Source organism: Cyprinus carpio, chromosome A5 (assembly GCF_018340385.1).
Source record: "Cyprinus carpio isolate SPL01 chromosome A5, ASM1834038v1, whole genome shotgun sequence".
In the NCBI taxonomy this organism is placed as follows: Eukaryota; Metazoa; Chordata; class Actinopteri; order Cypriniformes; family Cyprinidae; genus Cyprinus; species Cyprinus carpio.
Window position 1 is genome coordinate 7,693,972 of NC_056576.1, and position 26,054 is coordinate 7,720,025.

The following is a 26,054-nucleotide window of genomic DNA, read 5'->3' on the forward strand; positions in this document are numbered from 1 at the left end:
GATATATCCCCCCATTGATTGTTTGAAATAAAATGAAAACAATTAACAAATAAATCATAAACAAATAATAAACATTAACAAAATCAACAAACAAATAAATACATACAATATTTATTTTATTATTTTATAAACATAAATATTTGTATCCATACCATTTATTAATATATTGTTTTCATTAATAATTCATTATTGCTTAATATATTAAAAAATTGTACAAAATAAAAAAACAAATAAATAAAAAAAAAACAAAAAATATCAAACTATAAAAATAAATAAAAATAAACAAACGATACAAATAATAAACAAACACATACATACAATACAATTTAATTTTATTATTGTATTAGTCTATAATTTTGTATCCATATTATTTATTCATATATTGTTTCAATATTTCAATATTTAATATATTGATTAACATATTAATTATAACTAACGTTTTGCTTTTATAATTATTTTCTTGAAATTTAAAATAATAAAGAAAAACCTTCCCCCAAATTCTCATGTCTGAAATAAAAATAAAACAATAAAAAATAAAATACAAATTCCAAAACAAACAACAAATAAGACAAAGTTGTTTTATCTGATGAAGCAGAAAAAAAAAATCATTTTAGACGCCAGATTTTTGCATTTTGTGCACTGACAAACTGAGCAATAAGACTTGAGGGTCAATTAAGAGTCAATTTTGAATTCATGCTGACTTTACAAAATATCAACTTACAACGGTTTATACAAGTTGTAGATATGTGAATGTAAATCAAACCTTGTCTGGGTGCACAACAAGCACAGCCTTCCTGTAGACCTTCTTCACCTGGTCAGGTGTGACCAGATCTGCCATGTTGACGGGTCTCCAGCGGGTCTCTCCCTCCCACAGCACCGTGTGCAGCGTGGAGAGCAGCGCTCTGATGTTCCTCTCCTTCCCCTCGATCCAGTCTAAGATCTAACATACAAACAACAGCATCATCAAACCCAAAGCACATCTGCATGCAAGTATGTTCTTGAGGATATGAAAAAACAAACTTAAACTGTGTTACCCAGCCATACCTGAAGTTTGAGAGGGTCCATGTCTCTAGACAGCTCCTGCCTTCTCATCTCAGCAATAGTTCTGGGCATCTTCTTGTCAGTTTTGGAGCCAAAACCTTGTGTGGATAGAAGATCCTCAAAGTCATCTTCTTTCACTTTGGGCTTTGGACCTAAAGAGCACAAACAAACAGGCTCTGATAATGATTGCATTTAGTCACTTAATCTCAATCAGAAATATACAAACACTGACAATCAGATATTTGAAACCAGTGATGTTCTCCAGGTCAACAAACAACTCACACTTAGGACTGAGCGATGTAGCCAAAAAATGATCACGATAAAAATGTTCATCATCAGTTGGTATCGGTAATTATCTTGATAAATTTCAAATCTTTATTTCTTTCAAGTTTAAAGGCAGATTTTTGCTCCTAAGTGAAAGTTGCAGAAAGAAACCAGAGCAATACTGGTGGTTTATGTTACTCTTTATGGTCAGATTATGACAAACACTTCACGCTTCTGAATTCTTTAGACTTTTCCAGACATTTTTCTTTAACAAAATATATTTTTAGAAAAATCAATTTCTTAGTTTCTGCATTTTGTAATGAGTGATATCATTTCAAATCATGAAACAGGCTTGTGTTGCCTGACTTTGCAATATTGATAATACCACATTAGTCTCTAAGAAATGCACATTTGACAGTAGCTTGAGTTATGATGCAGATGTAACTTTATGTTTATTATCAAAAACTGTAACATCTGTAAAAATTGTACCAACCTCATTTTTATATGGTGAAATGTTATTCATTTCTGAGTTTTATTCAAATTAACCATAGTGGTCTTCCATAGTAGCACACATTTAGATCATGAGATCACACATACAGCACATCAGTACCATGGAAAAATCACAACTATATTGTTTCTGGGTTTTTATATGAAAAACAGTAGTCTTAGTATAATTGTACAAAAGCTTAGCTTAATCACAAAAAATACTGTATTATATTACATTACTCCTTTAATACATTTAATAGATGTCAACAATAATAATATAATACAATTCTACTACTATAAAATAATGCTCACTAAAAACCCCTCACAGATCGTCTTTTCAATTCCTTTCAGATTTGATTTTGACATGACAAAGCACCGATATCTAAGTGGGCGAGTTGTTTACTTACTTTTTAATTAATCTTAATCTTAATATTTGTGGGTTTTTATTGGTAAATTTTTTTTCTCACCCAATTTGTTGAGGAAAAACTGTCTCCATGAAAGAAATATACTTTAAGAAAAAAAAAAAAAAAAACACACACACACACACACACACACACACTACCAGTCAAAAGTTTGGGATCAGTAAGACTTGTAATGTTTTTTAAAGAAGTTTTTCTGCTCATCAAGGCTGCATTTATTTGATCAAAAATACAGAAAAAAAAACAGTAATCTTGCAAAATGTTTAGCAATATAAAATAATAGCTTCTATTTTAATATCCTCTAAAAAATAATTTATTCCTGTGATGCAAAGCTGAATTTCCATCAACCATTACTCCAGTCACATGATCCTTAAGAAATCATTCTGATATGCTGATTTATTATTAGAATTATCAATGCTGGCAACAGCAAAATATTTCTTTGGAAACTGCGATACTTTTTTACAGGATTCTTTGATGAATAAAAAGTTAAAGAGAACAGCATTTATTCAAAATATAAATATTTTCTAACAATATAAATCTTTGCTATCACTTCTTAACAATTTAACACATCCTTGCTGAATAAAAGTTATAATTTCTTTAAAAAAAAAAAATAGAAAGAATAAAAATTTACTGACCCCAAACTTTTGAAGTGTATTGTATATTTTTAGAAAAGATTTATATTTTAAATTTATGTTTTTAACTTTTTATTCATCAAAGAATCATGAAAAAAGTATCACAGGTTCAGAAAAAATATTAAGCAGCACAACAGTTTCCAGCACTGATAATAAATCAGTATATTAAAATGATTTCTGAAAGATCATGTGACACTGAAGACTGCAGTAATGATGCTGAAAATTCAGCTTTATGTCACAGGAATAAATTATATTTTAATGTATATTAAAATAGAAAAACTTTATTTTACATCATAATAATATTTCACAAAATTAAATTTCTCTTTTATTTTTGATCAAATAAATGCAGCCTTGTTCTGTTTCAAAATTTTTGACCGGTGGTGTGTATACAGTACAGGTCAAAAGTTTGGAAACATTACTATTTTTAATGTTTTTGAAAGAAGTCTCTTCTGCTCATCAAGCCTTGCATTTATTTGATCAAAAATACAGAAAAAAATTTAATATTGTGAAATATTATTACAACTTAAAATAATAGTTTTCTATTTGAATATACTTTAAAAAAATAATTTATTCCTGTGATGCAAAGCTGAATTTTCAGCATCATTACTCCAGCCTTCAGTGTCACATGTAACATCCAGTCTATCACATGATCATTTAGAAATCATTCTAATATTCTGATTTATTATGAGTGTTGGAAACAGTTCTGCTGAATAAAAGGATATGAATAAAAGTTTAAAAAAAAACTGCATTTATTCAAAATAAAAAAAATTCTAATAATATATATTCCAATAATATATTTTCTTTACTATCACTTTTTATCAATTTAATACATCCTTGCTGAATAAAAGTATTGATTGTATTTAAAAAAAAGAAAGACAAAAAAAATTACTGACCCCAAATTACTGACCAGTAGTGTATATTGTTTATTGTACAAAATTTATATATTTTAAAAACATAGCTTCTTCTTTTTTTTTTTCTTACTTTTTATTCATCAAAGTATCCTAAAAAAGTATCACATGTTCTAAAAATATTAAGCAGCATGTTTCTTTGAAATGAATCAAATATTAGAATGATTTCTAAAGGATCATGTGATTGATCCTAAAAATTCACAATTGCATTACAGCAATAAATGATGATTTTAAAGTATAATAAATTTAAAAACAATTATTTTAAGTTGTATTTTTCACATATTACAAATTTTTTCTGGCTGCATTTAATAAATGCAGGCTTGATGAGCAGAAGAAACTTCTTTCAAAAACATTAAAAATAGTAATGTTTCCAAACTTTTGACCTGTACTGTATATGTATAGTTGTTTTTTTCTCCCCAGTTTTCATGAGCATTTGTTCTGAAACTGGTGAAAGCGTACCAAAGCCTGGCGCACGGATCCCCCTCTCTTCTCGTCCACTGATCACACTGAAGCTGGGCTTGTAGTTTGATTTAGCCGGTTGGGTGGCAGGTTTGGAGTGCTGGGTTTGCGGTCTGGGTGCTGAGCTTGGAGGCATCCAGGGTTTGCTGGGGCCAGAGGAGGGCCGAGGAGCCTGCTGCCACTGCTGACCTGAGTTCTTAGGGCCACCTGCAGAGGGTGCCATTTTTAAACCTGAGCCAGAGAAACCAGTGCTGGCCGAGCCTGAACACAAATCAGTGTTACATGATACGAGTGATATGTGAGAAAGCAGTCTGGTAAAGAGTAAACACAAACATACCAGGCAGTGTTGAGCCCAGGTTAGCCAGGTCTGCGAAGGGGTCAAAGCTTTGAGATTTGGCCTTGGAGAAAGATGAGACTCCTGAGGCTGCACAAACACAAAGTCAATGGGTTACAAAATGCTTTATGGGCTGCTGCAACTGGATTGTGAGCAGTCTAATGATTAAACAAGAAATCTGATTGGCTGGTTAACTTAGGACATGTTTGATTGTATGACCAGAGTAATGGTTACTGGTTAAACTCAATGTTAGCACTTTACAGTAAGGTTTCAGTTGGTTACATATGTTAACTACATTTGAATAAAAACATGAATAAAATCATCTATTAACCTTAGTTAATGGTAGTCTCAGCATTTACTAACACATTTCAAAGATGTATTAGTTAACATGAGTTAATGCACTGTGAACCAGGATTATTCAAAGTAAACTAAAACCATAAAACAATTTTAAAATAGTAAAAAAAAAATAATAATAATAAATAAGGAAAATTAAAAATTAAAAAAAAATAAAAAATATATTAAAAAAAAACTTTAAACATTTTATTTCAGTTAGTTGTCAAGGCAACATTTGTCATTTTAGCTTGATGTATGAAAATAACTTAAAATAAAACTGAAATAAAAATTAGACACACAAATAAGAAAAAAATAGAAAAATAAAACTTTTTAATTAAACAAAACAGATTTTTTTTTTTTTTAATATACTATTAAAAAATAATAATAGTAACTATGACAATATCTCAATGGTACTTCAATAACAAAATTAAAAAGTTTAATAAATGCTGTAAAAATATAGGTAATGCATTATTTTTCCTTGTTATGATGCATGTACTTACTATAGTAATAACAGTAAATTACAAGAAACTAACCTTAAACCAAACCCGGGAGCTTTATTTTACAGTCCTGTTCCGCATCTACATAATATGTACTTGTTACAGAAATGACAATAACTAGGTACGAACCATGAACCTACCCTTAAACCTAACTCTAACCCAGGTAATTACCTAATATAATCCAATACTTTCTTATGTACGTACACTGTAAGTACAGGTAAGTGTACTTATTGTAAAATAAGCTGACACAAATAGCTTTCCATTGATGTATGGTTTGTTATGATAGGACAATTAATGGTCGAGATACTGTACAACTATTTGAAAATCTGGAATCTGAGGATGCAAAAAAATCAAAATATTGAGAAAATCACCTTTGAAGTTGTCCAAATGAATTCTTAGCAATGCATATTACTAATCTAAAATTAAGTTATGATATATTTACAGTAGGAAATTTACAAAATATCTTCATGGAACATGATCTTTACTTAATATCATAATGATTTTTGGCATAAAAGAAAAATCTATAATTTTGACCCATACAATGTTTTTTTGGCTATTGCTACAAATATACCCCAGAGACTTAAGACTGCTTTTGTGCTCCAGGGTCACAATTATATATTTATACTGTATTAACGACACCTTCAAATAAAGTGCAACCAAAATATATTGCTCCACGTCACTGAATCTTTCTTAATGCATTAACTAATAATAAATTTGACTTTATAAAGTGTTACCAGCTTAACAAAGTAACTGTTTTGGTTATCTGAATGAATGACTGACTGATTACCACTCATAGTAGGTTTGCTGGCAGCAGTGGTCATGTTACTAGTCGTGCTGGTTCCTCCTGTGGTCCAGTTTTCCCAGCCACCTAACAGATCAGGCTGACTCGCTGATGAGGTCATCTTCGGAGTCTCGCTTGCTAACTTATCTGGCAAAACATTTTCAGACACCCCGAAGTTTGCTTTGAAAACAGCACAGAACTTCCCTCTCAATAACCACAATTTTTGTGTCCATTTTAAATAAGGCGATTATTTTTATATTGAATACCATGTTATTAATTATTCCAATGTTTTGAATTATAAGTAAATCAGAGCAGAACTCACTAAGGTTAAAGAGGCTGGAGTTGGATGCAGGAGGCGGAGCTTTGAACCCACTGCTAGCACTGTCTGCCCCCAGCAGGTCACCAAACAGATCGGACCCTGCAGAGGCTGACCCCACACCGAAGGGGTCAAAGAAGTCTACAGAAAGAAGTTCAGTATAATTTAAACACTTATTAAAACACATTATTAAATTGTAAAATAATAATAATAGTAACAATGATAACAAACAAACAAACAGATAAATACATTTACAAACAACATGTCCAGGTGATATTTTACCCCAACATTAAAAGAACAGAAAAGAAAAGAATATACAGTGGGTACAGAAAAGAATCACCCCCCTTTAAAATAATCACATTTTGTTGCTTTGCAACCTGAAATGAAGACGGACACAGTCTTCAAAGTTTTTGTTTTATCCAGCTTATAACATCCAAGTGATTCTTTTCTATACCCACTGTGTGTGTGTGTGTTTATATTGCATAAAAATAACTGAAATAATTTTAGTGCAATTCATTTAATTACTGTATATGTCCTTGTTACCATAATGCATCTGTAATTTTCATTATTCTCATTGATGATTCTCCTTTCTGTAATGTAATAATGAAAATAATCCTATGGCAATATTTTCTATTTTTCTTTTTATCATGAGCTCCCTCATGAGCTTGTTTGAATTGTTTTAATTTATTGTAATTTATTTTAATATTTATTGATGATGTTGCTTTTTCCCCACACTGTATCATCATGTCAATTATTTATATATATATATATATATATATATGAATGATAAGAATTTGAGATAAAATAATATAAATGCAAAAATCATATTGTTCCTAAAAAATTATTCGTTTTCTTAAAAAAAATTTTTTTTTAGATTTTTGACTTTTATCTTTATCTATATGCATTTCATTTGTTGTAATTTTATTCAAAGCAAGCAGCAGGAAATGTTACAAAGTACAAAGATGGTCCCACTGGAATAATATGGGGTCACAAGGGTTGCTCTAAGGCATAATGCTTAATGCAAACTTTTGGTGACCAGCTTTTTGTTTCTGAATGCTACATTTAAACATTCATATACAGTCTCTCCTACCTTTATTGGTGGTTGGTGCCGGTTGGCTGGACGTGCTGGAGAAGAACAGATCTTCCCCTGTACCTTCTCCCATCAGGTCTTCTGCATTAGCTGAAGGCACAGCATTGGGTGGAGGGGCGAACAGGTCGTTCAGTAAATCACTGTTACTGGCAGAACTTTTCAAACCCGTCTCATTAACAAGGCCTGGCTGAGTGGTGGCGGCTGGGGGACAGGGGTCAGAGTTCAGGCCGAGTAGGTCCTCTGTGTCGGGCTGAGGGTCAGGTGGTGTGGTTGTGAAGTCTGCCTCGAAGAGTGGTTCACTGGTGTCACGTGACAGAGTCCCATCAACGGGGGCGGAGTAAGACACTGACTCCTCCTCTGATCCGCCACTCAAATCATCCTGGTCCTCCAATTGGCTGTCAGAACAACTGAACTGCTGACTGCCATCTGTTAACACACCATAATACAGTACAGCTAATTTACAAGCTAAGAAATGCTTTGGTTCTAAAGAAAGAAATGCTTTGGTTGGCGAAAAGATGATGGTCCACATACAAATTACATAAAATGACTTGCTATGTAATAAATGACACTGGGGAACAAAATGTGCCATAAAATTCAGAAAACAGGGTTTAATGCTTACTTATTTCCCCCCAAGGAGCACATGTGCCGCTAATTTGAAATATTATGTTGTGCATAAAGAACTTCAGAAGTGTAATGAAAATTTAGCAAATAATTAGATTTTCCTTATTTAAGGGTTATGAAGAAACATTTTCAAGCTAAATATATAATATTTATATAATATATTTATATAATATATATATATATATATATATATATATATATATATATATATATATATATATATATATATATATATATAAAACAAAGTATACTAGTTTTTTTTTATATATTTGCTTTAAACTGTATTCATTTAAAATAATGTAATTATTTACATATTGAACATTAAATCAAATGTCAGATATTTTATACAATTATAAACAAGCCCGAAATACACCAGGACTCCTTTAATAATTCAAGTTGCTTTTTCAATCACAGCATCTGAAGTTTATTAATCACATAAAGCTGTATCAAAATTCCTGTTTTCAAGCCCCAAATCTAAAATGATAATTAAGACTTTTGTTTTTGTATTTTTAAGATACTTTAAACATTTTTGGTCTTAGTTTTTAGACCTTAGTTTTGCGCACATGCTCCTAAACACACTGTACAGTTCACACACATCTATAGTTAGTCATAAATGTAAGTGAAATACCATTGAGCCCTGTAAAATTTAAATTATTTATTAAACTTAGATAGGAGGAAATATTTTAATATTATGAAAAGTCACACACTTCACCTTTAATGTGCAGAGACAACTAACTGTAAAACTTCACTACAAGGTTCCATTTGTTATTATTAATCAACTGCATTCGTTAACATGAACTAACAATGAAAAGTGCTTCTAACGCATTTGTTAATTTTAATATTAATTTCAACATTTACTAATACATTGTTAAAATCAAAAGTTGTATCTGTTTATATTATTTAATGGATTTTTACATGTTTATATTATTTAATGGTTTTACATTTGATGTTAACACAGATTAATGAATACTGTATTTGTGTATGTATTTCTCATTGTTAGTTTATGTTAGTTAATGTGTTAGTCAACTAACAATCGGGGGTAACCATGAAAAAGTGTATGGATTATGTGTGCTCAATCGCATAAAAATGTTCTGAATGTACTGTATACCTTCCCAGTCAAGCATCTGGAAGAAGTTGTTGGCATTGGTGTCTGTGCTTTGAGGAGAAGGGGAATCCTGCCCGGTCTGTGGCTCTTCAGGTGAACGCTCCGGCTGGGCCGGTTCAGAGGTGTAACAGGCTGTTGATCCAGGCTGGCGTGGAAGTTCTGGTTTACCTGATCAACCAGAAAGATTAAGAAAAAACATCTCAAGTTAAAGCTAATTTGAAATGTGTAACATCATCTTGTCGATGAGAAACAAGAACAGGGTCTCTGCAGAGTTTTAAAATGAAGACCTTTTTAAGACTTAAAATAACTTGAAATCTATGATTGCATATGAAATAAAGGTTGATTTATATTCTATTTGGCATAGAAATGCAATATATAGATTATTGGGACAAAACTAATAAAATCTTTATACTGAAAGTGTTAAATAATGTTCTTAGTCTTTACTTCCTTTGACAGAGTGTAATTAAATTCTAGATATAGTTTATTGTGTAACCAAAATACCATTAATATAGCAAAAAAAAAAAAAAAAAAGATCATAATGCATTACTTAATTATAAGCAAGTCTCAAATGGACAGGGACTCTTATTTTGAAATGTATATGCTTTACTTCCAGCTACTCATTCAAAAAAAAAAAAAAATGAGATAAAATATAACGATCCATAATATAAACACAATAACGCAAACACTATCATAACTCATCATCAGTGGATCATAAGCAATCGCTTGGCATAAAGGCACAGTATTCACTGATCTCGGTTTTTAAATGTTTAATAATCAATTTCAGTTCCTGTTTTTCTGTGTCTATTCTGTGCCCAATTCTTTTGCTATACCATTTAACATATTTAAGACACAAACTGAACCGGAGACATTTTAAGACTTTTTAAGGACATGTGAGAACCCTGAAAAATAAAAAAAAAGCAAATACATTGAGAGAAAACTCACCAAATTTGGTCAGGATCTCTTGCTGTTCATCACGGCAGGAGAAAAGGATCTTGGGATTGAGTCCTTTTGTGGCAAAATTTTCCCAAGGTGGGGTCTTGTTGCTAGGGCGATCCTGAGGCTCCACCTCCACATTTACATGCACCTGGAAGAGGTCGGGGTATTTCTCCTGGATGTCAAACGCATCGAGATCATACCTGCAAACACACACAGCACCACCATCTTAAAAGAGCAGCACATTTTGACATAAAACTGAATGTGAAACTGATATGAGATCATTCTAAAAGTAAAGTGAAACTTACTTCGCAAATTTGACAGTGGAGGCATTTCTGGGCACAAACCCAGTATGGAACTGAATCTGAAACATCTTCATGGAAGCCATCTACAAAAACCACAACACGGCATGTGTGCAATGAATCACAATGACTAAGAAGCATTGACAAAATATGAACAATGGGTGGAACAGGTTTCAAGGGCTTCCAGTCTGAAGCAAGCAATAGAATAGAATAGAAATCACTGTAGGTGAAAAATTTAACAAGCCCATTAATATTTCTTATTGTCCAAAAAACACTTTTCATTTGACAATTTTTAATTATATTTAGGGCAAAAAAAAAAAAAAAAAAAAAAATATTAATACAATATTAAAACAAAACAAATATACTATAAAAAACATAATAATAATAAAAAAAAATATTTCATGGAAATAATTTTATAATTTCTATGTTATTAAAGATTTTATACAGTTGTTAATGCAGTCGTTTTATATAGTTTTACATAATATATATGAAAAAAAATATATAAAATGATTATATTAACAACTATATAAAATCTGTGTTAAATAATTGACAAATTCTAGTATTTTTATCCATGAACCCGTATTATGCATTGTTATATTAATAATATACTGTATATTAATCTATGTGTTTTCCCGGTTAAATGAATTATCCCCGTTTATCCTTTGCATTTTGCGGCAAAACAAAAACCCCTAAACTTGTAATCAAACGCAACAAATCTCACAATCAAACAGCAAAAAACAGTGAACCATGTTCAATTTTGTTCCTTATTTTCATTATGTGGGCTTTAATAAATGGGTGGAATTATGACATACGAGGTACACTCTGTAAAAGAGGTGCACAATTGTTGTTTTTTTTGTATTACTTATTTTAAATTTTTAATTGCTCTGGGTTAATTGGGAAGAGATTGAAAATGTAAAACATATTACAATATTATAACTACATTTGCTTTTGCAAATAAAAATATTTTTTAAAAGATACACAATGGTATATTTGTCTTCGATCTGATTTGCTCAAATTGTCAGTAAGGGTTAAACTACTGTTCTTACATTGCAGTTTACATCAGAATCCATTAATGCCATTTATATCATAATAATGGCATTCCTAATAAAGTTATCGGCCAACTGGTCAGAAACATTTTACGTGCATTTGTTAATTTCTGCTTATAAACATGTACTGGGACAATATTGACAGATATCGGTCACTATGAGTCTTACTTTGGCCTGCAGGCGTCCGCCCAGCGTTGCGCGTGAGTGATAAATCACTATCAGCACGTCTCCCTGCACAGTTATATTCAGAGGAATCTCCGCTCGCCCGTCCTCCATCTTAAAATCCCTGCAGAAACGTCCATGTTAGTTAGAGATGCAGATACTAGGTATATATTTTTTTTCAATAATGCCCATCAGCAAGGAATCACATGACGTTAAGTTTCATCACAGGGTTGACTTACTTCATTCTGTCGTATTCCTGTGAAGTGGTTGCGACTCGCTCGTCACCGACGTAAACCTCACAGAACGGCCGACAGCCGTTTCGCTGCTTATTAAAGAGCGGTACGGGAGTCATGGCGACGGAGCGGATGGTAATAGGCTTGCTGTGGGGGATTATGGGCTCTTCTGCCATCATATCACACATGTATTCAATATACCTACAAACAACAACAGTCATCAGTTAATGCAATTCATCAACATGCAGTTATGACACACAGCTAAACTACACATTTTAATCTCGAGCCAAACTCAAATTTACGAGGCTATCCTCAAGACTTCTGTAACTTTTTTCATTTGCGGTTGCTTTGCTTTAGACGTTGGTCAAGGTTTCTTGTATCAAAAACAGTGATTAATTTAAATACATGGCCATTTTCACCCTCCTCTCTGACCCTTTGAATTAAACAGGCTGTTACTGCACTTTTCTATATGCAAATGACCTTATTTCAAAAGGGGTTCAAACAAAGAGCTTTTAGAAGGCGATAGTGATGTTTAACACTGTAATAATGTTGATTGCTTAGCAAAAGTCATTAACAACCAGCAAAATTATCATGGATCATCATCGAACATCTACGCTCTGGAATGAGATGCCTGACCTCATTCTCATGAACATTTTAAACTGAGATCACTTCGATCTTTGCCATGAACCCCACATCCTCACAAGCAGATTTCACACATCAGGAGATATCATAACGTGAGATATGTGCACAAACATGTGCTGTCTGAGCTGCAAAGTTTTTTTGTTCTTTTATTCATTACTGAGGTGATTGTTTGGACTTTTTTCTATAAAGCCTATCTACTTCATCAATTATTAAAGCAACAAACAATACTAACCATCATAATATTATAACATGACACAAGACACTACATAATAAAATAAATTAACACAAAAATAATCAATGACTAAGTCTTGAAACAATCCTTTGGTAGTCTAATGGTTAATTTTAATACTACTCAAACAGTCTGAGTAATTAAATTTCACCATATAAAAATTATGTTGTTACAATTTTTACAGATGTTTTTGTTTTTGATAATGAACATAAATTTACATCTGCATCCTAACTCAAGCCACAGGGTATATACAGGAATCATGGAGTTAAATTTAATACCTTTTAAGACCTTTTTTAAGACTCTTTCCATACATTTTAAGACCTCATCGCCACTAGTTACATTGGCGACACTTTAACTTACATTTACTATATACTGATTGTAAGATAGCACAACTAAACAGACCTACTTTGTGATAACTCCTTATCAATAAAACATAATTCAGAAGGGTGGGAACGAAGCCCAAGATAATAAACTGAGTGACTAACCAGTGCAACCCAAGAAACAAGAATTAGACCAATAAACAAAAACAACTGACAAAACCTATTGAGGAGGGAAATAAAGCTCTCCGAGCTGACGGGACAATGAGTTCATACAGTATATTCAAAAGATGTATTTGTTACATCAACTCTTTTAACTCTCTGCAAACCATAGTTGTTTCGTGGAACTCTTCTCATGACAAACACCTGACTGATCAGACAGTTTACCTGTGATTACGGAGTGCTTGATTTGATAGTGTCAGTACTGCACCTGATCAAGTGTGAATGATCATGGAAGGTAAAATAATGATCACAACTATTACATCCTTTTAATTATGCCAGTAAAAAAAAATAAAAAAAAGAAAGAAAAGAAAAAACAACCCAGAGTAGCGCATTTACCATGTCCCAAATACAAAAATGACATTTCCATCCCTAAAATACATATTTTACAGTTACTGTTATGCACATTTATCACATTTATCAAATGCTTCCTACTAGTGTGGCCCAAAACATTTAGCACAGTTTTATTACAGGTAGAATGCAAAATGTTTCAGTGTAAGCATTTCAACCAAATGTAATTTATGCAATATTTCCAACCTTTAACCCTCTGGGGAAAATCAGCCCATTGCAACAGTTTAAAAGCAGCCCAATTTCGTGAAAAAAAAAAAACAAAAAACAACACCCACCCTGCATCCAACACGAGCTGCAGAAGTCAGATTGACTGATCACGGGTCAAAAGTAAGGAGAGATGACTGACAAGATGTTGGAGGATTTGCGAAAGTGAACTGCCAGCGCTTATTTCAAAGGGATTTAAATACCCCCCAGATAGATAGCGGTGCCCTGATGCGCGAAAATTAAATACAATATTAGAATGTTTGCGGGAGCAGATTTAAAAATCGCGGGAGCGGATGGTAGCATGCGGTTATGGTCAGAAATTCAGCGAGAGCGGGATCAACAAGCCCCGCGCTATCACGCAGCAGCGCAGTCAGTCAGTGAGCGCCGTAACAAATGACGTAAAATCTTGCGGGATTCCATAAATAAACTACACAGAACCCCACTATTCGGACAAATATACATAGGCTAATGAAAAGATGATACAAAATTTAATACTTTGGTAAATGGCATTTAAGACTTTTTAATACTTTTTTTTTTTCTCTAAATTGATTTATCAACTTTTAATACTTTTTAAGACCCCGCGGACACCCTGAGCCACTCAAACTCAAGCTACTGTCAAATGTGCATTTCTAAAAGACACCAATTTAATATTATTAATATTGCAGCATGCACTGCAAACTGTGCTGAAGATCCGCGTCATCAAAGTCAGGCAACACAAACCTGTTTCATGATTTGAAACAATAACAATCACTAGAAAATGCAGAAACTAAGAAATTAATTTTTCTATTAAGATATTTATTTTGTTAAGGAATAATGACTGGAAAAAGTGAAGTGTCATAAAGAGTCATTTAAACCACAATTAACTGGTTTCTGCTAGTCTGGTTTCTACAACTTTCACTTGGGAGCAAAAATCTGCCTTTAAACTTGAAAGAAATAAAGATTTTAAATTTATGGAGATAGCCTATATCGCCCAGCACTACTAATCATTAAAAAAAAATCAAACAAAATGGCTATAATTTAATTTAATTTAATTTAATTTGAAAAAAATCAAACAAAAAAAGCTGCATGGTTCACGGTGTCAATGGAAACAGGAACAGATGTTACATTTGAATGCGAACACGTTTCATCATTTTTTTATTGCTTAGTGTGTGTAATAAAAAATAATAAGAAACTATATATATATAGAGAGAGAGAGAGAGAGTGAGAGAGAATACAATATAATAAGACACTTTCGACGCCGTCACAAAATACACAGTAGAAGTACATCGGAATCCATGTTGTGATAACTGAGAGGAAACCTTGGTGCCTGATGTTATATCCTGCTCCCGCCTATATTCGCAGCGGCGTCCGGAAAAATTTAGCACATTCAATTTCATGTGTGACCGCCCCTTTAAACAAAAAGACAGCGGTATGGAAGCATTTCAGATTTGATAAGCACAACAACGAAGATACTGCTGCAAGAACAAAGCGATTTGCCGTGCTGAGGTGAAATAGTAATACTACAAATCTGCGGAACCATTTGACAAGACATCACCCCCACCGACAAACACATCCAAACATTTTAAAACCAAGCAAAATACCTCCTTATTCACCTCGTGCACAAAAGACCACTGAGTCAAATGCATTTTTTTTGCAAAGATATAAAGATATACAGCATTGTCGAAACCGACGGATTCAGTTACATGTTGAACGTACTGATGTGCAAAACTTTCAGCCGTTATTCTGAAGAAAAAATCTGACTACTCATTGTATACATTTTTGAATTACTAAGGTGGGTTTTGTTTTAACAACCCTCTACACACACCTTGGCAATATACTCATCGTTGACTAGTACATTTTTTTAGTTTACTCGCAAGACTGATATACATGCATATATATATATATATATATATTAGTGCTGGGCACTGATTAATCATGATTAATTGCATCCAAAGTAAAAGTTTTGTTAAAATAGTATATGTGTGTGTACTGTGTATATTTACTATGTATATATAAATACACACACACATGCATGTATTTATTTAAGAAAAATATATAATGTTTATATATTAAATATAGTTATATATAATAGAAATTATATGAATATAAATATATACATGTAAACATATTTTTAAAATATATACTGTATGTGCATGTATTTATATACATAATAAATATATACAGTACACACACAAACATATATTATGTAAACAAAAACTTTTATTTTGGATGCGATTAATCGCAATTAATCGTTGCCCAGCACTAATATATTTATATGATTCCACCAAATCTTTGTTAAATGTCACAGCTTCTTAATCAGTCAATCAAGCATTATATTATGATAATTAAGCATTATTTAATGATACAACTTTAGTGATTAGAACTAAAACTCGGTAAGAATGTATGAATGCATATTTGTCATTTTAACTGAACTTAGGACTGGTCATGATGCTTAAGGTATTGTTGGTATAGTAATATAATAATGGTACTAATTATTAACAGATAATACTACTACTAATTATACTACTAATAACAATATATAACGCACTAAGGATGGATGAGCTGCTGGGTTCACGAATATTAATTACGTTGTCAGTGTTGCCTTGCCTTGAACGAAACAGGGTCGGTAACAGATGAGCGCCAGCCAATGAGAATGCTGTTTTTGCATTAGCTCCGCCCACTACAGAAGAGAAACCGCATATCTTTTGCTTGTTCTTAAAAAAATAAAATTATAAAAAAACAAAAAACAATACAACAAACAATAAGCTTTAAAACAACATTTAATACACCATATAGAAAACTAAAATTAATAAACAATTAATCGCATATGTGAGTGGTTTACTCACAATGTAGAGGATTGTGTGCCTGAAATAGTTTCATTTCTTTTCATTAATTTGCCATTTGTAAACTGATGTTCATCATTCAGTTTTACAAATATCAATAGCATGCATATTAAATCTATATTCATCAAATCGAGAATTGAATTCAGAATCAAACCGAATCGAATCGAAAGCATGTGAATCGGAATCAGATCGAATCTGGACATCTGAATTGATAGCCAGCCCTACAGGTTACTGTTAACTAAAGCTAAAACTATTACAAATAATTTTAGTTAATTAAAATAAAGCTGAAGTAAAATAAATATACATATGAAATGAAACAAAATAAGATTTTTTTCATTGGCAGCTAACTGAAATAAGCTAAAGCTGAAATACTAAAATTACTGAAACTAAAAGTAATAAATAAATTTAAGCTAAAAGAAAAAACGTATAAAATGACAAAAGCACATTATAAAATTACTAAAGTTAAAATTGAAAGTATAATAGTCAAAGCAAATTCAAAATATTAATAAATACTATAATAGTATATAAAATACTAAAGTAACACTGCCTGGTAACATTCCTTTTAATGCAGCTCAACACTCGTGTGTTCTGGTGAGCAGCAGAACTAAACATTCTGTTCGAGGTTATGTCACTTCCTTTACATTTAGCTGACAAAGTCACTGTTATCAGCTCCAGTAACCACGCACATTCACACTTGGTTAGAATCAAAAGAGTCCCATGAGCTTGCGAAGTTCGGCAGAAGCTCTTGGCAAGCCAAAGAACAGCTGTGGCAGGAAGTGACCTCAACACCAAAGAACCGTCACACCTGCGGCTCACTGCTCATGTTCATGCACCTGAGCTACTGAATTAATCCACAGAGCGTCGATTTCTATTCTAAAAAAACCTGCCCTGACATTTTGGTGTGCAGTACTTCTTAACTCAGAGGAACAGAGTGAGAAAAAGACAGGAAGTTACCGTTTGTGTGAGGGAGAGATGCCTGGTGGGCATCGCTTCATGCTGAACATGTAAACTGCGCCCTCGGCCGTAGAGAACAGACGACAGAAACAGAGGAATGCACAAACCACCACAGCCGACGCTGCCCGTCCATCCTGAAAAAACACACACCCACAATATGAAGCTGCCAGGACACACTAGGATACCCAAACATTATTTTTCTTCTGAATATGCTGAATTAAATGAATTGGGGAGTTAAAATAAGTTATTGAAAATGAGATTATGACTTGTCAACAAAGGCCACAGTGTAATATGTTTGTTTGTACCTGCACACACAACGCAGAGTTTTAACAGCATGTGGGCTTTAATTGTTTCCTAAATCACTTTGTTTTCACTTTAATGGCATTAAAAATATTTAATCACGATTAATTAGTTAACGTCTTTTAATCGATTGACAGCACTAATAGTAACACTGTTGGACAGCACTAATAGTAACACTGTTGCAAAATCAGAAAAATCAAGGGCTGTGTCATTAAAATGTAACTAACCATATGAAAATGGTAACAATTACTGTTAGTTTTAGCCATAAAGTGTCTTTACAACAGTGTTTACCAAATCACCGGTGTGTGTGGTAAAATCGTGTGTGTGTGTAGGTGTTTTCCGCATCGCTGTGTGTGTGGCTTAATCCATATCAAATTAAGTATCAGAGGTGGAAAGTAAACGAATTACATTTACATCGTGTTACGATGCAGATGTTCCTTGTGGTCCTGTTTGAGCCACTGGTGCATGTTTTTTAAAGCCAACCACACTATCATACCAACAAAAACATGAACGAAATCATTATTAAATCTTTTAAAGAACATTACCTAAAATATCTTTAAAAAATTCTTTATCCTCTTTTTTACAAAACTATCAATTAATTCAAAAAAATAAAAATCATTAAATTTTTTTAGCAAGAGGTTTGCACAAATTATATCACTTTCAATGGTTGCAAAAAATTAAAAAGCATTTTCTGGATCCTCTTTTTTATATCACTTTCAATTCATAAAATTTCAAAAAATTAAAAAGCATATAAATATATTAAAATAGGGCCCAATTAAATGTTTTATTTTTTCAGAAATGGTTTAATTTTTCTGGATTAATAATTTAATAGAAATTTAAATTCAAAATCATTGAATAATTTAATAGAAATGTATGTTCAAAATCAGTGGACAATTTAATCAAACAAAGACATTAAAAAAAAACCAAAAAAAAAATTAACAAAACCATTGTTATTTTTAGCCATAAAGTGCTTTACAACAGAAGTTTACCAAATGTAACTGCAGGTTTGCAGCCACAAATTAAGTATACTCTGTTTTTTTCGTGATGGATTTTCTTATTACTTATATCTATCCTTCATCATTGAACTTGTAACTATCCATCAATCCACATCAAATTAATAATACTATCTATCCTCTCAGTCGTGGAGGGGTAGCCATGTAGAGTGATTCTGCTAGGTGGTTTTTCAAATAAGCCTAAATGATTAGTAGCTTGTATCTAGGACCCTTCAATCCTGTCATCAAAAATGTAACTAAGTATGTACTCTGAGTTTTTTGAGTAGTATTGAGTAGATTTATAGACTGGTACTATCGTAGTAAAATTTCATTATTATTTTTTACTAAGAATTTGTTATTCATATTTTCAGTTGTTATATGCTTTTATATTTTATTAGTTTTTTATAAATCTAATTACATTTATTATAATATTAAATCATTTTTTATATTTCTATTGAGCTTTAGTTTAATTTTATTTCAGTTTTTATTTTAGTAAATTAAGAGTTTCAACGAAACCTTTTTTTTACATTTCTAATTTTCCTTAAAAAAAAATTACATTATGTTTTTCATCTAATATCTATATTTTATTTCAGATTGCTTCAATTAAATAGGTTTTAGTTAACAATAACAACCCAGGATTTATGATATTAGAATAAGACATCAATTTCAATCCCTGTGATCTGTTAAGTCAATCAAATGCTTTGCTGTCCACTCTCACCCTGTTGTGAAACCTGGCCGGTCTGTAGGAGCGTTTGGAGAGGTTGTATACTGCATAATGACCCGCGTGTCGAGAATCCAGGAACAGACGCACATCCTCAATGTTATTCTTAATTGCAGATTCAACACCCTCAGCTGGGAAAGACATGACTGCAAAAACACAAATAGACAGGTAAATAACTATTTGGTAAACACCATTACGTTAGTGTTCATCCAAAATGAATCTGAAAGCTGTAATACACAGGTGCGTGTACCTGCAATTCTGGAGGTGATGTAGGACAGGTCCAGGTCTCCTTTAGCATAACTGAGACAGGACAGGACACATGTTTAGATGTATGAATGCAAGAACTAAAAGAACATCTACATTACAAGCTAAACCTCGACGGGAAACCTGTCGACAAGAAACAGAGTAACGGCTTGCATCAAAACTTATTAAAAACTCTGTTAGAAATCTAGGTCTGAGAAGTCAAAAAAGACTAAACTTCAAGAAATAGTTCACTCAAATTAAAACTAACTAACTTGTATTCCTTCTGTTATATACAGTATTGTTTAAAAGTTTGGGTCAGTAAAACTTTGTTATATTTTTATTTTTTAAATTAGAATGATTTCTGAAGGATCATGTGACACTGAAGGCTGGAGTAATGATGCTGAAAATCAGCTTTGATCACAGAATTAAATTAATAAATACATTTAAAAGATTCAAATAGAAATAAACAATATTACTTTATTTATTTTTGATCAAATAAATGCAACTTTAGTGACTATTTATTTATATAGAAGGCTAGTAATACTGTGTGACGTATCATTGAATATAGTGAACTATTCCTTTAAAGTCATTTGAGGAGCAGCACTCACACATATGGATTTAGTAGGCAGCTGTTTTGACTTTTTTAAGAAACTCTACTGATCAGGGTAATGCTGTGCTGATGGGAGCAGACTCAGACTGTGGTTATGAACAAACAGTGAACAAAGCCAAGATATGAAGGTGGAGTGAAGTTCACACACCATCTCTACACACACAGTACACACGCGTAACGCAAAAACAGACACACAGGCACTGTCCCATAGTTACCTGGAGCTGCAAGGGGTTGGCGATTTGCGACCGAGAGACGTGATTCAGGAACAAAATGAACAAAACAACAAAATGAACAAAAACAAATGGAAAGCAAAAATTGGCCAACAGAGGAGAAAATAAACATGACAGACTTGTGTAGACGGTGAGGGGGATAATTATTAAACATGATTAATGAACGCAAACAGATTATGGAGGGAATTTATGACCTGGTAGATCAGCGCGTGTCATAAACAAAACCCTGATTGAGTTTACCAAGAAATTAACGTCCAGTCACTGCAATTAGACAGATCAAATTTACTTTCTTATGAAGATAATCATGATCCAATCAACATGGACTCAGAATTGACCCCATTTACTTTTATAAATGTCCTCTGTTTTGAGTATGATGCATAAGAATATGTCATTCTACATAAAAACATACAAAAAGGAGGGCCCCAGGCTAATTCATTAAAAAGAAATGCTTCATATGAGACTATTAATAATTAAAGAGGATATCAAGACTCACACATTCAGGAATAATTACGCGGCATGCATTGTTATGAGGTAGTATCCTGTCATTTATTTTTTGCTTTTATTTTTTATGTTTATTTTTTTGTATTTGAGTCAGTGTTGTTATTGGTAACTAAAATCCAAACTATCAAAATTGAAATAAAGCAGAAATAAAATAAGAACTAAAATTACTTAAATTACTTATAATTAAAAACATAAATGAAAAGCTAAATAGGAAAATAAATATATAAATGCATAAAAAAATGAAAAATAAATAAATACAGAAATTGACTACAACTTAAACTAATATTAATCAATCATAAAATATTAATATATATATAAAAAACAATTAAAGCTAAAAAGGAATATTTTAAAAATAACTATAACAAAAGACATAACAAAATGACTAAAATAAAAATAAAATTAAAATATAATGATTACAATTTAAAAAAAATGAAGAGACATACAATTTCTAAAATTAAAGCTAAATAGGAATGTTTTTAAAGCTCTAAAATTAGTAAATGTTAAATTAAAATGAAAGCTGAAAATATAAAACAAAAGCTAATTCAAAATATTAAAAACTACTATAATACTACTGATTTGAGATATACAAATACATGTAGTGCAATGTTTGGAGAAAATACTCCCCTTTTAATTATAATATACATTTATTATATATTATAATTTTGAAATTAAACAAAACATATTCATAAATCAAGAATCTTGAATGGATGTTTTCACCACAATGTATCCTCTCTGTGAAGAATGCATGTAATGCTACTGCAGAATTTGATGAAAGGAAGCTAGAATTATTATTCTGCCAACCTTTTGAAAAAGACTTCACATTAGCAGTGTGTCTTCAAGGCCTTAAAAGGCTACAGCTCATGAAAAAGAGCCTCTGAATCTATTTATTCTAGGAATAGAATGTGCTCAAAGACAGCAGTGGATGGCATTGTTTGTGAGCTAGATTAAGTGATATCAGATTAACCGCCAGCAGATTACTAATACTCTATCCACCACTGCGACCTCTTCCGCCAATCGGTTGAAACTGTCAATGGCTCAGCGGAAAGAGAAGCATCATAACGAAACCAAGGCAAGCCAAAACACACTCGAGCAAGGCGTGTGCACTAGTTAATATGGGCCAGCCGCAGGGGTGTTTTACTGGAGTCTGAATGCATCGCTCACCTGGCCACCGACTGGATGACTTTGGAGGAAGTGTCTTTGATGTTGGTCAGGAATCTTTCGGTTCCTCCTTTCAGAATATCCAGGAAGCCTCCACCCATGGCTGGGTCTGCGTCATACACACCTGGAGATTCAAACAATGCTTGTCAAAAGAGCTTTTACAGGACAAGAGTTTCAACAAATATTTCTGACACATGCACACAAGAAATGTCTCTATGCAATGTCTCCCAATCATCTCATAACACTTGGCAAGAACAAAGAACTGTTCTTTACAACTTTACTCTAAAATGCCAAGGTTTCTGAGAATCATGCAATTAAAACTTTGACAGATATTTAAGAGTTTTGAAAACACCACTCTGTAAACAACAAGCATTTTATATTGGATTTTCATGCTCCTAAACGTCTCATAAAACATACAAACTGAGTTTGGTGGCTTTATATGGGTGTCTGATGGTCTCTTCAGTCTAAGTTGGTTGCTCGTGGATGGAATAAGACGCAAAGATGACCAAATTTCTATGGCTATATGTGAGATGACCATCATCCTAGCATTTGGGTCTAAGATCTACAAAATGTCGGGGTCAATATAATAACCATTTATTTATAATGTAATCTGCCGATACAGATTAGTATAGTTTGTTGGTTCTGCTTTTATTATTCATTACTTAAATGACATGAATAAATGCTTTTATGGAGCAATATAACAGTGCATCCTTAATATCAAATGCTTATTCAGTATTCCTACACCTTCGTTTTGCAATGCAAAACCAAATAACTAACATACGTTAACCAACAAAAAATTACTAACCAAACAAAAACTAAATAACTTTAAAATAAAAAATAATCACGCTCATTGTTAGTTCTTATTAGTTCAAAGTTAATGTTAACAAATGATTATTATAAAATGTTAATGAATAACTAAACTAAAAAGGCAACAACTAACAAACAAATAATAATAAATAAAAACAATAACCAACTAACTAATCAACCAACCAATAAGTAACAGGAATAACTGGTAAAACTTTACAATAAGGTCTCATTTGTTAATATAAGTTAACATAAACCAACAGCATTTATTCATCTTCATTTCAACATTTACTGTACATTATTAATATTTTTTGAAAGAAAAAATGTATTATTCAAAAGTTGCATTGATTAACATTAGTTAACGCATTTTTACTGCATTATTTATTAAGTAATAATACATAATAACTAACTGACTAATAACAAAAACAACCAAAATTGTGTGAACTAAAATAGTGTGCATAGATAAAAGATATTATTTAGATACAGAAGTCTTGAAGGTACAGTAGCAAATGGATTTAAGGTGAAAAAGGAAATGCTACAAAAGTGCAAAATGTAATTAGACTGTAATTTAACAAACAAGGTATGTGGTATTGTTTACATTAAATCATTTAGCAGACGCTTTTATCCAAAGTGACTTACAAATGACTGTGTTCGGAGTAAACTCAGCAGATGGTGACCAGAGGGCCAATCCTCTTACAGAGTGGAGAGAGAAATTGTCCCTTGGGGTAAATATGGGGGCAGGGGTGTGTACGGAGTATGATCTGTTTGTGTACAGTATTATGACAGCGTGACGGTAGTTACACTCTTGTAACATGCTGGCGGAAATATCATGGCTAGCTACATTTTCAAAGTCGGTTCCTGCTGATGCATCCATCCACTGCTGAGTGTCTTTATGTATAAGCACTTTAATGCATTTGCATGTGTTTGTGTGTGAATGTCTGTCAGGTAAGAAGTCATACAGATGAACTCTTAAAGAGCTCAATCAAACTGTGTGTGCAGTTTTAACAAAATAAAGTATAATGACATGACTGATGATGCGCTCTCTAATTAAGTCTAAAATACTCTTTGATATGAATCACTCACAAACAAAGTACTTCTCATTACCACAGAAGCAGGTGGGCCTAAAGCCACAAATAATTGTTTTACACAACTCCGCCAGTTCCTGAATACATTAATCGGTGGTGTTAAGAGCTTTTCAGCAGTTTAACAAAGTGTACAAAAATACCGCTGTGCCGGATATTACTTGTGTATATTATTAAATGCTGCATGTTACCATTTGTACTGAGTTTTACTTTACACAAGCACTCACAAACTGGAAGATTCACAGCCGATGAAATATTTCACAGCAGAGTATACTATATGTATTCTAAATAAAACACTAACACACAATCCAAAAAATTACTACAAAATAACTAAAAAGAACCAAAACTGAATACTGAATAATTAACAAGTATTAACAAACCAATAATTAAGAAATAAAACAAAAATCAAACAACAACTAACAAGAATAACTCAATCATAAAGAAGCAACCAACAAACAAACATGAATAAAAAATAAAACAAAAAAACAACAAAAAATACAAAATTTAACAACCCAAACAATAATTCAAAAGCTATAATTTAAGTAAAAACCAACAAACATTAGTAAACCAAAGAATAACTAACCAACCAACTAATAACTACTATTAACAATAACTAACAAATATTAGCAAAAGAATAACTCAAACAATCATTAAACAAAGAAACAACCAAGCAACAAGACCAAGAAACAAACTACATAACTAACAAAGATTAAAAAACAAACAATAGCTAAAGTTATAATCTGTATATGTATATAACAAACAAGATTAACAAAACTAAACATTAAACAAAACTAAAAATATTCAACATAAACTAATGAGAATAATGCAATTATAAAAAACTAACTAAAAACAAGAACCAGCAAACATAAATAAAAAATAACTACCCAACCAATCAGATTAACTTAAGAAACAACCAAAATGTACTAAACTAACAAACAATCACTAACAAACCAAACATTAAAAATAACTAACCAAACAACAATAACTAACAAATCTGACTAAAACAAAAATTAATAAATAAACAAAAAACAATTATTCAAAATAACTACATGCATTGTACAGAGCTAAAAATGTAAATGGCACCAGAAAACAAAGAAACTTCCAAACGTAATGCATGTAAACAAAGGATGTCAGTGCATCAACACGACAAGATAAGATCCAACAGCACGGTCTTCTCCACTAGCCTGTTAACTTTTACAATACGTTTGCAAAAGCGTGACATCTGTCCAGAGAACAGGTCATAACAATTACAAAGGAAGGGTGACATATTTGAATAAAAAGGAAGCTACACATCTACTATGATGAAAGTGGCTTGCCAAAAAAAAAAAAAAAAGAGTTTGAATGCAGAACTCACCGGCATTGTGTATGTTGTTGATCTGCGAGGGAAGCTGTGTGCTGTTCCCGAACCCTCCGTTCTGCTCCAGGAGCTGTAGGGATTCATAGCCGTCATACACAGGCTTCAGACAGTAGTATGAACTTAACAGACTCATCAGGACGACAGTCCGCTGCACACACACACATCAGGAGCAAAGCAGGAGACCGGACTCCAGAATACACACGAGTCTGAACACTAGTCAGTAACAGCAAAACATCTTCTGGCTGTCGGTGGCAATCACTTTAATCCAGAGAGAAACCCCTTCTTAATCCAGATCAGAAGCATCTAAAACTGGCCTCTCCACCATGTGTGCACACAGGAGCATAACACTGACTATT

General features: G+C 32.3%; 1 protein-coding gene across 1 annotated transcript in view; it reads right to left on the reverse strand.

Annotated features, from left to right (window-relative positions):
• Nucleotides 1–26,054, reverse strand: part of LOC109053016 (cyclin-G-associated kinase-like) — a 43,506-nt gene that overhangs the window by 2,343 nt on the left and 15,109 nt on the right. The window contains 20 exon segments of the mRNA XM_042752641.1: nucleotides 764–940; nucleotides 1,045–1,193; nucleotides 4,210–4,470; nucleotides 4,547–4,633; nucleotides 6,161–6,301; nucleotides 6,477–6,611; nucleotides 7,561–7,986; nucleotides 9,290–9,454; nucleotides 10,229–10,422; nucleotides 10,528–10,607; nucleotides 11,736–11,853; nucleotides 11,969–12,163; nucleotides 17,701–17,834; nucleotides 18,425–18,439; nucleotides 18,441–18,487; nucleotides 19,504–19,551; nucleotides 19,704–19,859; nucleotides 19,964–20,013; nucleotides 22,459–22,579; nucleotides 25,696–25,768. Of these exon segments, the coding sequence (XP_042608575.1) occupies nucleotides 764–940; nucleotides 1,045–1,193; nucleotides 4,210–4,470; nucleotides 4,547–4,633; nucleotides 6,161–6,301; nucleotides 6,477–6,611; nucleotides 7,561–7,986; nucleotides 9,290–9,454; nucleotides 10,229–10,422; nucleotides 10,528–10,607; nucleotides 11,736–11,853; nucleotides 11,969–12,163; nucleotides 17,701–17,834; nucleotides 18,425–18,439; nucleotides 18,441–18,487; nucleotides 19,504–19,551; nucleotides 19,704–19,859; nucleotides 19,964–20,013; nucleotides 22,459–22,579; nucleotides 25,696–25,768 (2,772 nt within the window).